At 40.7% G+C, this 15,520-nt stretch overlaps 1 protein-coding gene across 1 annotated transcript in view; it reads right to left on the bottom strand.

Moving 5' to 3' along the window:
* The window catches only part of mlh3 (mutL homolog 3 (E. coli)), a 59,779-nt gene that overhangs the window by 38,073 nt on the left and 6,186 nt on the right, over positions 1–15,520 (bottom strand). The window contains exon 3 of the mRNA XM_069915865.1: positions 374–481. Coding sequence (XP_069771966.1) covers positions 374–481 — 108 coding nt within the window. The remainder of the gene's footprint in view (positions 1–373; positions 482–15,520) is intronic.

Here is a 15,520-nt window from a genome sequence, read left to right as displayed (position 1 = left end):
ATGAGGAGAAACTTTTCACTCAGAGCTGTGAACTTGTGGAACTCCCCACCATAGAAAGTTGATAGCAATGCATCTGGAGAAACTCAAGTCATGGAGTATCCATAGGAAGGGTAACGACATTTCAGGCCTGAGGCCTTTGTCAGGAATCAGGTAGAGACCTGAATATAAAGATGGGAGGAGCAGAGGAGAGGTGAGAAGGCGCACATTATTATGAGATGGTCTGAGTGCCTGTCTAGGACAGTTTGGGTGACCTGGGGCTGAGGTTGTCAATGCTACAACTTGTAGGAGTTTCTTCATTTCAAGATCTCAGGAGCTGCCTGCTGATTAAACTACTGCACATTCACCAGACAGACAGATGGCAAGACCCACTCACCTTCAACGGCCCCTTCATCATCTTTGCCTACTAGCCTCTCTTCACGTGGCCGTGGTAGGAATGGAATTAGGCTTTGGGTGCGGAATGGGTAGCATCTGTATGGGAAGCCTAAAGAGAAAGCAGAAAATCAGTTCACAGCCACCCCCAAAATGGTGGCGCTGCCAGAGTTGTTGCAATGGCAGGTGCAGACCAGGGGAGAGCTGGGAGCAGAGTCACAGCACTCCTCCACAGGGTTCTTCTGCCCCATCCTATTACTGACAGCTCTGTACAGGCCTTAGAGGAGCCAGCAGTGTGTATTTTAAAAGCATGGGGTCTGGGCCCAAGATGGCCGCGCCTGTGCTGGCACCAGCCTTGAGGCAGTATTAATCATGAACAACCAAAGGAACTGCTCACACTAACCATCCAAGACTCTCATATTCATAAAAATAATATTTATTTATATAGATGAAATACTTGTCCTGCACTCACGGGTGGTGGGCTCAAGGTGACTGCAGTCAAAGGACTCACACCAAGCTGTGGACTGCTGGAGACTGGCTAAAGGGGTTACCAGGCATCTGAACCAGGAAGCTAGAGGATGCCAAGGTTGAGGGGCTTCCTGAGGGGCCTCAGAAGCTGAAGGCTTCCTGAACGTGTTGAAGGTTTGGGGTGGAGCTCAGGTCGCTGATGGATTGAACAGGAGTCTGTGCGGCTGCAGAGGCTGCGGGAGGTGCTGGAGGCGAATCCATGGACACTCAATGCCTCTGAAGGGACTCTCATTTTCTTCTCTTTCTCCAACTACAAGCTGTGCCTGACAAATTTTTCTGATGGCAAATCTTTGCTTTATGCCGGACTAAAGGAGATTTTTCTGTAATATTACATCTGTTCTATTACATGATAATAAAAAAAATCTTGGATGTGTACAGACAGAAGCTGATTACAATACCAGATCTCCTTGGGCTAGGGGCCACTTCTCAATTCTCTTCTGGCTCCCAATACAATTCCCCATTCTCACTCATTTGCTCTGAATCCTATTATTTTCAGTCATATCAAGACCCCAGATTCCACCAGTCACCTACATATGCAGGCCATTTTACAGTGGCCAATCAACTGACTAATGAGTTCTTTGGTTGGACTATTTAACCCCTCAACACTGCCAGCCTCAGCAAAAACCAGTCTTCTGGGGGATACTCAGTGGAGTGAGCGCAGCATTAGGGAATAATAAGAATTGTCTTGGTGTCGATCCGAAACCTTCATCAGTTTTGGTGAAGGGCCTGGCCTAAAACATCACCAATTCTTTTTCTCCCACAGATGCTGTTCAACCTAAATGTGGGTTTTTCCCAGGGGCTCTGGTTTCCTCGAAATGTACTAGGGGGTTGTAGATTAAATGGGTGCAATTGGGCAGCATGGACTCATGGGCGGAATGGCCTATTATTGTGCTCTATGTCTATATTTCTAAATAAAATAATTAAACCTGCCAAGTTCCTCCAGCAGATTGGTTTTTGCTCCTGACCCCAGCATCTGCAGACTCTCACATATCTACAGAGTGACCAGGTTGCCCTGCTTGGTATAAATTGGTCTTTTTGTCCATTGTAACTCTACACTCTGTAATTGTGCTCTTATTCTTCTACTTTACACAAGAAATAGGAGCAGGAGTCGTCCATCTTACCCATCAAGCCTCCTCTGCCGTTCATTAAGATCACAGTTGATCTGGTCATGGACTCAGCTCCACCTACCTGCCTTTTCCCCGAAACCTGTAATTAATTTATGAGGCAAAAATCTATCTATCTATTAAATACATTCATTAAGGCAGTCTCTACTGCTTCTTTGGGCAGAGAATTTCACATGCTCTAGAAGCACTCTTCCTCATCTGTCCTAAATCTATTCCCCTAAATCTTGAGGCTATGCATCCTAATTCTAGTCTCGTCTCTCAGTGGAAACTACTTTCCTGCTTCTATTTCTCTATTCCTCTCAGAATTTATATGCCTCTTTCAGATCTCCTCTCATCCTTCTAAACTCGAATGAGTACAGTCCCGAGTGACTCAATCTCTCCTCATAGGCTAAGTGCCTCATCTCTGGAATCAACTTGATGAACCTCCTCTACTCCACCTCCAAAAGCATTACATCCTTTATCAAGTAAGGAGACTGGAACTGTACTCCAAGTACGGGCCTCACCAGTACATTGTACAGTTGCAGAAGAACCAACCAGCTCCTAAATTCAAAGCCTCGAGTAATGAAGGCCATTAGTCAGACCCTTGCCCAGCAACTGTTTATCTCTCTGCAAACTCTCCACATCCTCTACTCAATTTCCTTTTACATCCAAAATGGAAAACTTAGATATGCTGCACCTAGTCCCCTCCTCAAATCATTAATATAGATCATGAACAGCTGTGGGCCCAGCCCACCATTCCTCAACTGTTCCAATCCACACTAGCCAACTCTTCCCTCTCCCTTGTTGACACATCATACCCTGGTTTTAGACTGTCATTGTTCCCTCCATTTGTATGAGAAATTCAGTCATAGTTTGTGATCACTCTTTCCGAGGATCCCTAACTAAAAGATCGTTACATTTTACCCATCTTATTGCACAGGAACAGATTGAAGATGGCATTGTAGAGTGCGTCGAAAAAACCAAAGACTCGTTGATTCAAACGAAGGCTTTTATTAACTAAGAGACTGGAGCATATCACAAGGAGGTCGACCAGTCCAGAATGACCTGGTCTGGCTAGGAGCAATCCTTTAAGACCTGCCAGTAGGTGGTGCTACACTCTCAGCCAATCACAGTCATCCTACACGACCATCTGTACATAGACACATTGGTGATAGAATCTGTACCATCACAGGCATGTTACCTTGTAGGTTCAGTAACATATTGATTAAGAAAACAATCATAGATGCATTCCATGAAGTCCTCTTCAAGGCTGCCTCGACCAACTTGATTCACCCAATCTATGTGCAAGTTAAAGATCCCCATGACATTTGTTGCTCCATTCTTACGTGCATCAGATATTTCTTGGTTTATGACTTGTGCCACTGTAATGCAATTATTTGGTGGTCTATTGACAACTCCCTGTTCTATTCCTAACTCTTCCCAGATGGTTTCAACATTCTGCTCTTTAGAATCATCACCCTGATCTCATCCTTTCTCACAAACACAAACCCCACTCCCTTCTCTTCCTGCCCATCCTTTAACCTGTGGATATTTCATTCCCACTTATCTTCACCTTGCAACATTTCTGCAATGGCCACTAAATCATCTCCCTTATGCCACAAGTTCCCTGACCGTTTTTTGAATACTAAGGGAATTCAGATAACGTGTCCTTCCACTCACTTTCCTTTTAGAATCTAGAGTCTTCGTTTCTTTGCCATAGAAACATAGAAGATAGGAGTAGGACATTCGGCCCTTCGAGCCTGCTCCACCATTCAATGAGATCATGGTTGATCTTAAAGTTCAGTACCCTGTCCCCACCTTCTCTCCGTAACCTTTAATACCCTTATACTGAAGAAATAGATCTAATTCCTTCTTAAATATATTCAATGAACCTGCCTCTACTGCCCTCTGTGGCAATGAATTCCACAGATTCACCACCCTCTAGGTCAAGAAATTCCTCCTCATCTCGGTCCTAAATGGTTTGCCTATTATTCTCGAACCATGGCCCCGGGTTCTGGACTCCCCCACCATTGGAAACATCCCTTCCGCACCCATTCTGTCCAGTCCTTCCAGAATTTTATGTCTCTATGAGATCTCCTCTCAATCTTCTAAACTCCAGTGAGTACAATCCCAATTTGCGCAATCTTTCCTCCTAAGTCATTCCTGCCATTCCAGGTATCAGCCTGGTGAATCGCCTCTGCACTCCCTCCATTGCAAGAACATCCTTCCTTAGATAAGGTGACCAAAACTGCACACAATACTCCAGGTGGGGTCTCACCAAAGCCCTGTACAGCTGCAGTAAGGTATCCTTGTTCCTAGACTCAAACCCTCTTGATATGAAGGCCAACATACCATTTGGCTTTTTAACCGCCTGCTGTACCTGCATGCTCGCCTTCAGAGACCCCTAGGTCTTTCTGCACTTCCCCATCTCCCAATCTATTGCCATTCAAATTGTAGTCTGCCCTCCGGTTTGTATGACCAAAGTGAATAACGTCACATGTATCCACATTGTAGTGCATTTGCCATGTATCTGCCCAGTCCCCCAATTTATCCAAATCACACTGGAGCTTCCTGACCCCCTCTTCAGTGCACACAACCCCTCCTAGCTTAGTGTCGCCTGCAAATTGGAGATATTACATCCAATCCCCTCGTCTAGATCATTAATGTAAATTGTGAACAGCTAAGGTCCCAGTACAGATCCCTGTGGCACCCCACTGGTCACCGCCTGCCACTCAGAAAATGAGCCGTTTATCCCAACTCTCTGTCTTCTATCTGCCAGCCAGTTCTCAATCCACATCAATACTTTGCCACCAATCCCATGAGCCTTGATTTTGCATGCCAGTCATTTATGTAGGACCTTATCGAAGGCCTTTTGGAAGTCCAGGTACACCACATCCACTGGCTCTCCCCCATCTATTTTACCTGTCACCATCTTAAAGAATTCCAATAGATTTGTCAAGCACGATTTACCTTTTGTAAATCCATGTTGACTCTGTCCGATCCCGTCTCTGGTAGTCATATGGTCCGCTATTACATTCTTAATAATGGATTCCATTATTTGCCCACTACTGATGTAAGGCTCACTGGCCTATAATTCCCCGCTTTTTCTCTACCCCCCTTTTTAAATAGTGGTGTAACATTAGCTACCATCAAATCCATGGGTACTGATCCTGAGTCTATCGAGTTCTGGAAAATAATTCTTAAAGCATCTGCTATCTGAATGTCCACTTCCTTAAGTACCCTAGGATGTAGATTATCAGGCCCTTGGGATTTATCGGCCTTCAATCCCTTCAATTTCCCCAAGACCATGTCCTTAGAGATACTGATTTCTTTCAGTTCCTCCCTTGCATTAGTCTTTATGTTTCCCAACATCCTTGGGAGGTTATTTGTATCCTCTCTTGTGAAAACAGAACTAAAGTAAGAATTTAATTGGTCTGCCATTTCCTTATTCCCCATTATATATTCCCCTGATTCTGACTGCAAGGGACCTACTCTGGATTTCACCAATCTTTTCCTCTTGACATATCTATAAAAGCTTTTGCAGTTGGTTTTTATGTTTGCCGCAAGCTTACTTTCATAATTTATTTTTGTCCTCTTGTTTAATCCCTTTGTCCTCCTTTGGTGCATCTTGAATTGTTCCCAGTCTTCGGATTTGGTACTTTTTTTGGCCAATTGATATGCTCTCTCTTTGGACCTAATGCTGTTTCTAATTTCCCTTGTTATCCACGGTTGAGTCACCTTTTTTGGTTTATTTTTATGCCAAACCGGTATAAACGATTTCTGCAATTCTTCCATTAGATCTGTGAATGCTTTCCATTGTCTATCCACCGTCAACCCCCCCCACCCCCCTCCCATAAACACCACCTAATCAATCTTACTCAACTCCCATCTCATACCATCATAATTCCCTTTATTTAAATTCAGGACCTTAGTCTCGGTTTTAATTTCTTCACTCTCCATGTCGAGTGAGAATTCGATCATATTGTGATCGCTCCTACCCAAAGGGCCTCGTACAACAAAATTGCTGATTAGCCCCTTTTCATTGCATAATACCCAGTCTAAAATGGCCAGCTCCAGAGTTGGTTTCTCGACATATTGGACTAGATAACCGTCCTGTAAACATTCAAGGAATTCCTCCTCCTCAGTATTTTTACTAATTTGACTAGTCCAATCTATATGTAAATTAAAGTCTCCCATGATGGCAGCTGTTCCCTTATTGCACGCTTCTCTAATTTCTCTTTTAATGCCTTCCCTCACCTCTACATTGCTATTTGAAGGCCTATATACACCCCAACTAACATTTTCCACCCTTTGCTATTCCTCAGTTCTACCCATATAGATTCCGCATCTTCCGAATTAATATCCTTCCTGTCAATCGTGTCGGTCCCTTCTCTCACCATCAATGCTACCCCACCCCCTTTTCTTTCTTGCCGATCCCTCCTAAATATCATATACCCCGGGATGTTAAGTTCCCAGGCTTGCCCACCTTGCAGCCATGTTTCTGTAATCCCAATCAAATCGTATTTGTTTGTCTCAATTTCCACAGTCAATTCATCTACCTTGTTCCGAATGCTTCTTGCATTAAGATATAAAGCCTTCAGATTTGTTTTTTTTCACCCTCCTTGCTCTTTCTGATTTTTTTACTTTTGCAGCCTAACCTAACTTTTCCTATTTTATCTTTCCTGTCCTTTGCCCTATCATACAGGTTCCCACCCCTCTGCCAAATTAGTTTAAACTGCATTTGACATTTGACGGTTGTACCAAACCTAGCTGCCAATATATTAACCCCTTTTGGGTTTAGGTGTAACCCATCCTTCTTGTAAAGGTTATGCCTTCCCCAAAAGAGATCCCAATGCTCCAAGAAGCCAAAACCCTGTCATTTACACCAGCCCCTCAGCCACACATTCATTTGTCTTAACCTTCCATTTTTGTCCTCAGTTGCACTTGGCACAGGTAGCAATCCAGAGATCACCACCCTGGCGGTCCTGTTTCTTAGCTTCTGTCCTAACTCGCTGTAATCCTTTTTCAGTACCTCCTCCCTCTTTTTATCGATGTCATTGGTACCCACAGGCTGCTCGCCCTCTCCTTTTAGAATACTCTGGACCCGATTTGAGATATCCCGTACCCTTGTACCAGGGAGGCAGCACACCATGCGGGTATACCTATCTGGTTTACAGAATCTCTTGTCTGTAACTCTGACAATGGAGTCCCCAATGACCACTGCATTCCTCTTTACCTTTTGTACCACCGTGCCAGGCTCAGTGCCAGCGACCTGGTCACTGCGGCCAGCTTCTGTCAGGTCATCTCCCTCAACACAATATACCTGTTGCTGAGAGGAGTAGTCACAGGTGTGCTCTCCATTTTTCAGGCATTTTTCTTCCCTCCCCTGACAGTTACCCACTTACCTGACACATCTGGTCTCCGGGTAACTATCTCCCTGAATCTATTAACTTTCCTACACTCCACTCTTCCTTTTCTCTTTTCCAATTTTTGTTTGTTCTCTGCATTTTTCCATCTGACTTTCTCCATGGATTCCCAAATCTTGTCAAATCAGTTCAACAAACAATCACTCAGGTCATTGGTTTTGATTTATATTTAAGTTCTTGGGAGTCATTATCTTGGAGGATCTTTCCTGGACCCAACACACCAATGGCATCATGAAGAAAGCGCGGCAGTGCCTCTACTTCCTCAGGAGTTTGCAGAGGTTTGGTACGACACCAGAAACCCTGGCAAATTTCTACAGAGGTGTGGTGGAAACTGGCTGACTGGCTGCAACACTGTATGGTATGGGAACACCAATAGCGTAAAGCCCTCCAAAAGGTCGTGGACGCAGCCCAGGACATCACAGGCAAAACACTCCACACTAATGAGTATATCTAGATGAAACACTGCAGTCAGAGAGCAGCAGCAATCATCAAAGACTCACACTACCTAGCACACACTCTGTTCTTGCTGCTACCATCAGGAAAGAGGTCTCGGTGCCACAAGACTCGCACCACCAGGATCAGGACCAGCTGATCCCCCTCCACCATCAGACTCTTCAACCACAAACTCAATCAGAGACTCATTTAAGGACTCTTACTTGTGCACTTTATTGATTGATTTTCTTGGTTCTTTCTGTATTGCACAGTTAGTTTGTTTACATTCATGATCAGTTGACAGTTCTTTTAATTGTTTACATGTTTTCGCTGTGCACAGTTTACTCTTGCACTACCCATTAGTGGTGATTCTGCCACACCTGCAGTATAAAGGAATCTCAGGGTTGTATGTGATGTCATATATGTACTCTGACAATAAATTGGAAATCTGATCTAGTCCTGTGGCAGCCAACATCATAAAGGACCCCACCACCCTGGTCACAACCTCTTCTCACTGCTACCTTCTGGAACCTTGACCAGGACCTCTCAGTTCCAACAGCTCTCAGACACTTGAATCTCCGTTTGTTGCACTAATCATGGTCTGCTCAGACACCACAAGAGGAGTGTCTGCACTATTGCAAAGTCACTTTTTTCTTACCCCAGGATCATATTTATTATCTGCATCTTTTGTTGTTAGTGTCTCTTTTTAATTCACACTGTAGTCTTTTTTCCATGAAATACCAATGCGGCTGTAGTAAGGAATAATTTCAGTGCATATGTACATTGTAAAATGAATTTGATAATAAACTCTATTATTATTGTATGCTAGTTAACCTGTCAGATTGCTCACAAAAGAACCAAAGAAACAGGCCACTTTGGCCCATCTAGTCTGTGCTGATCCGCTTTTTCTTGCCTAGTCCCACTGAACTGCACTCAATACATAGCCCTCCATGCCTCTCCCATCCATATACTTGTCCAAATTTCCCTTAAATGTTAAAATCGAGCCCACATCTACCACTTCCGCTGGAAGCTTGTTCCACACTCCCACCACTCTAAATGAACAAGTTCCCCCTGAACTTTTTCCCTTTCACCCTTAACCCATGTCCTCCTGTTTGAAACTCACCGACCCCTCAGTGGAAAAAGCCGACCTACATTTACTCTGTCTCTCCCCCTCATAATTTTAAATACCTCTATCGAATCACCTCTCATTCTCAAATTTGAGGCAACCATTTAATTTCAGGAGGCAGTGAACTGTCTATGTATGCTGGCTCCAAGGTAAATATATCCTTACTTTCATTGGTCCAATAATCCAAGGTGTTCTGAGGAGCCTTATCAAAGTCCAGCAATGAGCCCCAAAGGGCAGATAATCAATTTTTCAGTCAAAGCAGAAAATTGTAAGGATTTTATGAAGGATGAGAGGTCTACAAGATTATTTGAGGCATAGATAGGATGGACATCCCACACCTGTTTCCCATGGCAGGAATAGAAAACACCAGAAAACATAGACAAAGGGAGGGAAGTTTAGGGGAAACATCAGAGGTGTTTTTTTTTTTTACAGAGAGTACCTAGCCAGGGGTAGTGGTGGAGCCCCAATAGGGGCATTTAAGAGATGGACAAGCACATTTATGAAAGAAAAATAGAAAGTTATGAGGTAGGGAGGGTTTGGTACTTTTTTTTAAAGGAATATAGGGTTGACACAACATGGAGGGCCAAAGGTCTTGTACAGTGCTATAGTGTTCTGTAGATTAGTACAATGCATAGATGTCTTGCTTGCTGCAACTTCCAAGTGGACAAAACACAATAACACACTGAAGAAAAAGATAATAAATATAAAAGGAAGAGAAAAGAAATATTCATTTTTGGCTAGTAATGCAAAACCCGTACTGTGTCAGCAGAGCTGTCAGATTTGTGTTAAACAAGAAAGTCTGCAAATACTGAGTCGAAAGTAATACACAAAAGTGCTGGAGAAAGGCAGCAAATCCCACATCTATAGGAAGTGCATACATTGACAGACCTGAATCATCTGTGAGTCTTTATTTCCTATGGATGCTGTGTGACCTGCTGAGTTTCTCCAGCACCTTTGTGTACTGAAGTCAGACCCATGGTGGTCTTTGTGGAGTGTGACACTGGGAAGAAACTGTTCTTTGACGCAGAGGTACTGGACTTGGGGCTTCTGTACCAAAGGAATTGCAAAGGATTGAAAGAGTGCAGAGAAGGCTTACTGGAGTTGAGTTACTGAAAAAGATATAACAGGTTAGGACTATTCTCCTTGGAACAATGAATGAGGGAAGACTTGATAGAGGTTTATAAGATTATGAGGGGTTTAGACAGAGTACACATGATTAGGATGTTTCTACTTCAATTGGGGTAGATTAATACGAGAGGTCATAACTTTAGGCTGAAAGGGGAGAGGTATAAGGGGAACATTAGGGGAAGGTTTTTCACTCAGAGAGTGGTAGGAATGTGGAATGAGCTGCCAGCTAATGGAGTGAATGCAGATTCAATCGTGAGTTTTAAAAATAAATTGGATAAACACATGGATCGGAGAGGTCTGGAGGGAGTCACGTGATGGAGTAGTGGCCGGTCGGGGAACTCCAGCCCTCTCCAGAAAAGTAAAAAAAAACAGTGAAAAAACAAAGGCACAAATACAAAAACCAAAATAAAGTGAAAGTAAAGGTGTGGAGAAAATGGCAGCGAAGAAAGAAAAGCCAAAAGCAATGGGAAGAAGAGAAAAAGAAAGGACGTCGGAAGAAGAAGGTGAAGGCCTTACCTGTACGAGGAGGCCCGCCGTGGAGAGAGAAGCCCGCTCCCTTAGGTCAGTTGAAGCCCCGAACTCGGGACTACAAAAATGGCTCACGGAGCCAAATAAAAGTGCGCAAGACAAAAATAACACTGACGGGAGGGGGGACCAGCTGAGGAGTCGATCTCCACAGCTGAAATTGACAACCACAACAAAGCAGCAAGAGGAAAACATAGAAAATAACGAGAACAAGAAAGAAGAGAGTAAAAAGAAATCAAAGAAACAACAGATGACCAACCCAGAGGAAGAAGACCAGCATCAAGACACTTCTAGTAAAAATAAGAAGACCAAAAATACCCAACAAAATAAAACAAACAACCCAACAAGAAAACCAGAAGAGACAGAGGTAAAGGACACAGATCCTGGAGTGGACTCAGAAGAAGAGGAAGAACACAGGGAAATGGAAGATGAAGGGAAGGGCAAGTACATGGATATATATATTTTTTAAAGAATATATGGAATCAGTAAAAGAATGGAAATCACAAGAATTCAGTGAAATAAAAAGAAGAATAAAAATACAGAAGAAAAAGTGAATAGATTAGAGATGATCATGTCAGATATAGGAAAAAGAGTGGACAAGGTGGAAGAACGAGAAACAGCCATAGAAATGGAAGTAGATGACTTAAAAAATAAATTAGAAGAATCTGATAAAAAAGTTAAAGAGACACAAGAGCTGTTAGCTCAGAAGATAGATATAAAGGAAAATTATAATAGAAGAAACAATATAAAGATAGTGGGCCTTAAGGAAGATGAAGAAGGCAAGAATATGAGAGAATTTATAAAAGAATGGATCCCCAGGGTCCTGGGAAGACCAGAATTACAGGAAGAAATGGAAATAGAAAGGGCACACAGAACATTAGCCCCTAAACCACAACCACAACAAAAACCAAGATCCATTCTAGTAAAATTCCTAAGATATACAACAAGAGAAAATATATTGGAGAAAGCAATGAGGAAAATAAGAGAAGACAAAAAACCACTGGAATACAAAGGTCAAAAATTTTTTTTCTATCCAGATAAAAGTTTTGAATGCCTGAAGAAGAGGAAGGAGTTTAATACAGCAAAAACGATCCTATGGAAAAAAGGATATAAATTTATGCTAAAGTACCCAGCGGTACTTAAAATAGTTATTCCAGGGCAGTAAAACAGACTATTCTTGGATCCGGAGGAGGCACGAAAATTTGCAGAACAACTACAAAACAGACAGAGAGATGAAGACATGTAACGAGAACAAAAATGACCACAAACTATATGTATGTGTGTATGTAGGTATATAAATATATATATAAATATATATATATATATATATATGTATATGTGTGTATGTATATATTAAAAAAAAAGAGTATAGGTAAGAACTAAGAAGGGAAAGAAAGGGAAGAAAGGAAGTATGGGGGGAATTAAGAGAATATAACCTTTGTTATATATGAAGATTAAAATCTTTTCTGGGGGGGCTGGGTGGGGAAGAATTACGGTCACTGCGAAATCAGTTGATGCTTGCGAGTGAATTCGCAAATCCAAATGGAGAGGGGAGATGTGGTTGCCTGACAAGAGTCAAAGGGCAACTCAGGAAGGGGAGGGGATAGTGGGGTTAAAGGAATTTTAGATAGGAGAATAATGGAAATATTTTATGTTTTAGAAATGTTGTCTTATAGTGTGTTCAAAAAAAAGAAAGCAGAAATGGATAAGAAGGAAAGGTGATGATGAGGAAACGGAAAGGAAAGATATACAAAGTATGAAATGGCTATGTTGAACTATATGACTTTAAATATTAATGGAATATATAAACAAATCAAAAGGAAGAAACTGTTAAATTTACTGAAAAAAGAAAAAATTGATATAGCATTCGTACAAGAAACACACTTAACTGAAGTGGAACACAAGAAATTAAAGAAAGATTGGATAGGACATGTAACAGCAGCATCATATAATTCAAAAGCTAGAGGAGTAGCTATATTAATCAGTAAAAATGTACCAATCAAAATAGAAGAGGAAATAATACATCCAGCAGGGAGATATGTAATGATAAAATGTCAGATATATTCGGAGTTTTGGAATTTACTCAATGTATATTCACCTAATCAAGAAGATCAAAAATTTATGCAAGATATCTTTTTGAAGATAGCAGACACGCAAGGGAACATACTAATAGGAGGGGATTTCAACCTTAATTTGGACTCAAACATGGATAAAACTGGAAAAAAAATTAACAGAAAGAACAAAGTAACCAAATTTATAATTAAATCAATGCAAGAAATGCAACTTTAGGATATATGGAGGAAACAACACCCAAAGGAAAAGGAATATTCATATTATTCGGGCAGACATAAAAGATTCTCAAGAATAGACCTATTCCTGTTATCAGCTTGCATGCAAGAGAGAGTCAGGAAAACGGAATATAAAGCTAGACTATTATCGGACCACTCACCCTTGTTATTGACAATAGAGTTAGAGGACATCCCACCAAGAATGTATTCTTTGGCTTGGCTTCGCAGACGAAGATTTATGGAGGGGGTAAATGTCCACGTCAGCTGCAGGCTCGTTTGTGGCTGACAAGTCCGATGCGGGACAGGCAGACACGGTTGCAGCGGTTGCAGGGGAAAATTGGTTGGTTGGGGTTGGGTGTTGGGTTTTTCCTCCTTTGCCTTTTGTCAGTGAGGTGGGCATGGAGATTAAACTCCATGCTACTTAAAAGGCAGGATTTTAGAGAATTAATTGAACGACAAATTAAAATGTACTTTGAAATAAATACGGAATCAATGAAAGATAAGTTTATACTTAGGGACGCAATGAAAGCGTTCATCAGAGGGCAAATAATAAGTTATGTAACTAAGATGAAGAAGGACTACAATCAGATAACAGAACAGTTGGAAAGGGTAATAGTAAATATAGAAAAAGAATTAGCAATGAAGGAAGACACAACTAAAAGAAGAGAATTGGCAGATAAAAAAATAAAATATGAAACACTACAAACATATAAGGTGGAGAAGAACATAATGAAGACAAAACAGAAATATTATGAACTAGGAGAAAAAACGCACAAAATTCTAGCATGGCAGCTTAAGACAGAACAAACTAAGAGAATGGTATTGGCATCAAGGAAAAAAGACAAACAAATCACATATAATCCAACGGAGATTAATGAAAACTTCAGAGAATTCTACGAACAACTATATCAAACTGAAAACGAAGGGAAAGAACACAAAATAGATGAATTTTTAACTAAAATTGAACTACCGAAATTACAAACAGAGGAACAAAATAAATTAACAAAACCATTTGAAATAGAAGAAATACAAGAGATAATAAAAAAACTACCGAACAATAAAACACCAGGAGAGGATGGATTCCCAACAGAATTCTATAAAACATTTAAAGATTTATTAATTCCTCCCCCTCTGGAAGTAATCAACCAGATTGATAAAACACAAAGCTTACCAGATTCATGCAAAACAGCAATAATTACAGTAATACTAAAGCAAGGGAAAGATCCACTCGCACCAGCGTCATATAGACCAATATCTTTACTTAACACAGATTATGAGATAATAGCTAAACTATTAGCAAACAGATTAGCCGACTATGTACCAAAAATAGTAAATCTAGACCAAACTGGATTTATTAAAAAAAGACGAACAACAGACAATATCTGTAAATTCATTAACTTAATTCATGCAGTAGAAGGAAATAAAACTCCAACAGTAGCGGTTGCTTTAGACGCAGAGAAGGCCTTTGACAGAGTAGAATGGAATTATTTATTCAAAGTACTACAAAAATTCAGCTTACCAGAGAAATATATTAATTGGATTAAAGCATTATATAAGGGGCCATTGGCGAAAGTGACAGTAAATGGATATATATCAAAACAATTTAACTTAAGCAGATCAACAAGGCAGGGATGCCCACTATCGCCCTTATTGTTCGCGTTAGCCATAGAACCACTAGCAGAACTGATAAGAACAGAAAATAAAATAAAAGGGATAAAAATAAAAGACAAGGAATATAAAATCAGTTTATTTGCAGATGATGTTATAATACACTTAGCAGAATCAGAAGTATCAATAAAAGAATTACATAGGAAATTGAAGGAATGTGGAGAAGTGTCGGGGTACAAGATTAACGCAAATAAAAGTGAAGCAATGCCAATGAATAATGCGGATTTCTCAAAATTTAAGAAAGAATCACCATTCAGATGGCAAATGCAAGCAATGCGATACCTAGGTATACAAATAAATAAAAACCTCGGCCATCTATATAAACTCAATTATTATCCACTAATGAAAAAAATTACAAGACGACTTAGAGCATTGGAAAGACTTACCACTAACACTGATAGGAAGGATAAACTGTATTAAAATGAACATTTTCCCAAGGATACAAATCCTATTTCAGACATTACCAATACGCTTAACAGAGAAATTCTTCAAGGAGTTAAAGAAAATAATAAGGAAATTTTTATGGAAAGGGGGGAAACTGAGGATAGCACTAGATAAATTAACAGAATGGTATAAACAAGGAGGCTTACAACTACCAAACTTTAAAAATTATTATAGAGCCGCACAATTAAGATACCTATCAGATTTTTATCAAACAAGGGAAAAGCCAGATTGGACTAGTTTAGAACTAGATAAAATAGGGGAGAAGATACCTGAACATATATTATATAAATGGGATGAAAAATTGGTACAATGTAGGAATTCTCCAGTATTGCATCATCTGCTCAACATTTGAAAGAAGATTCATGTAGAAAGGAATAAAACAAATTATCAACTACCAAAACTAATACTGACACAAAATCAGCTAATCCCTTTTACAATAGATAACCTTTCCTTTTGGGAATGGGAGAAAAAAGATCAAAAGAA

This window comes from Narcine bancroftii, chromosome 2, assembly GCF_036971445.1.
Source record: "Narcine bancroftii isolate sNarBan1 chromosome 2, sNarBan1.hap1, whole genome shotgun sequence".
Lineage (NCBI taxonomy): Eukaryota > Metazoa > Chordata > Chondrichthyes > Torpediniformes > Narcinidae > Narcine > Narcine bancroftii.
This window is presented reverse-complemented; position numbering and strand designations above follow the sequence as displayed.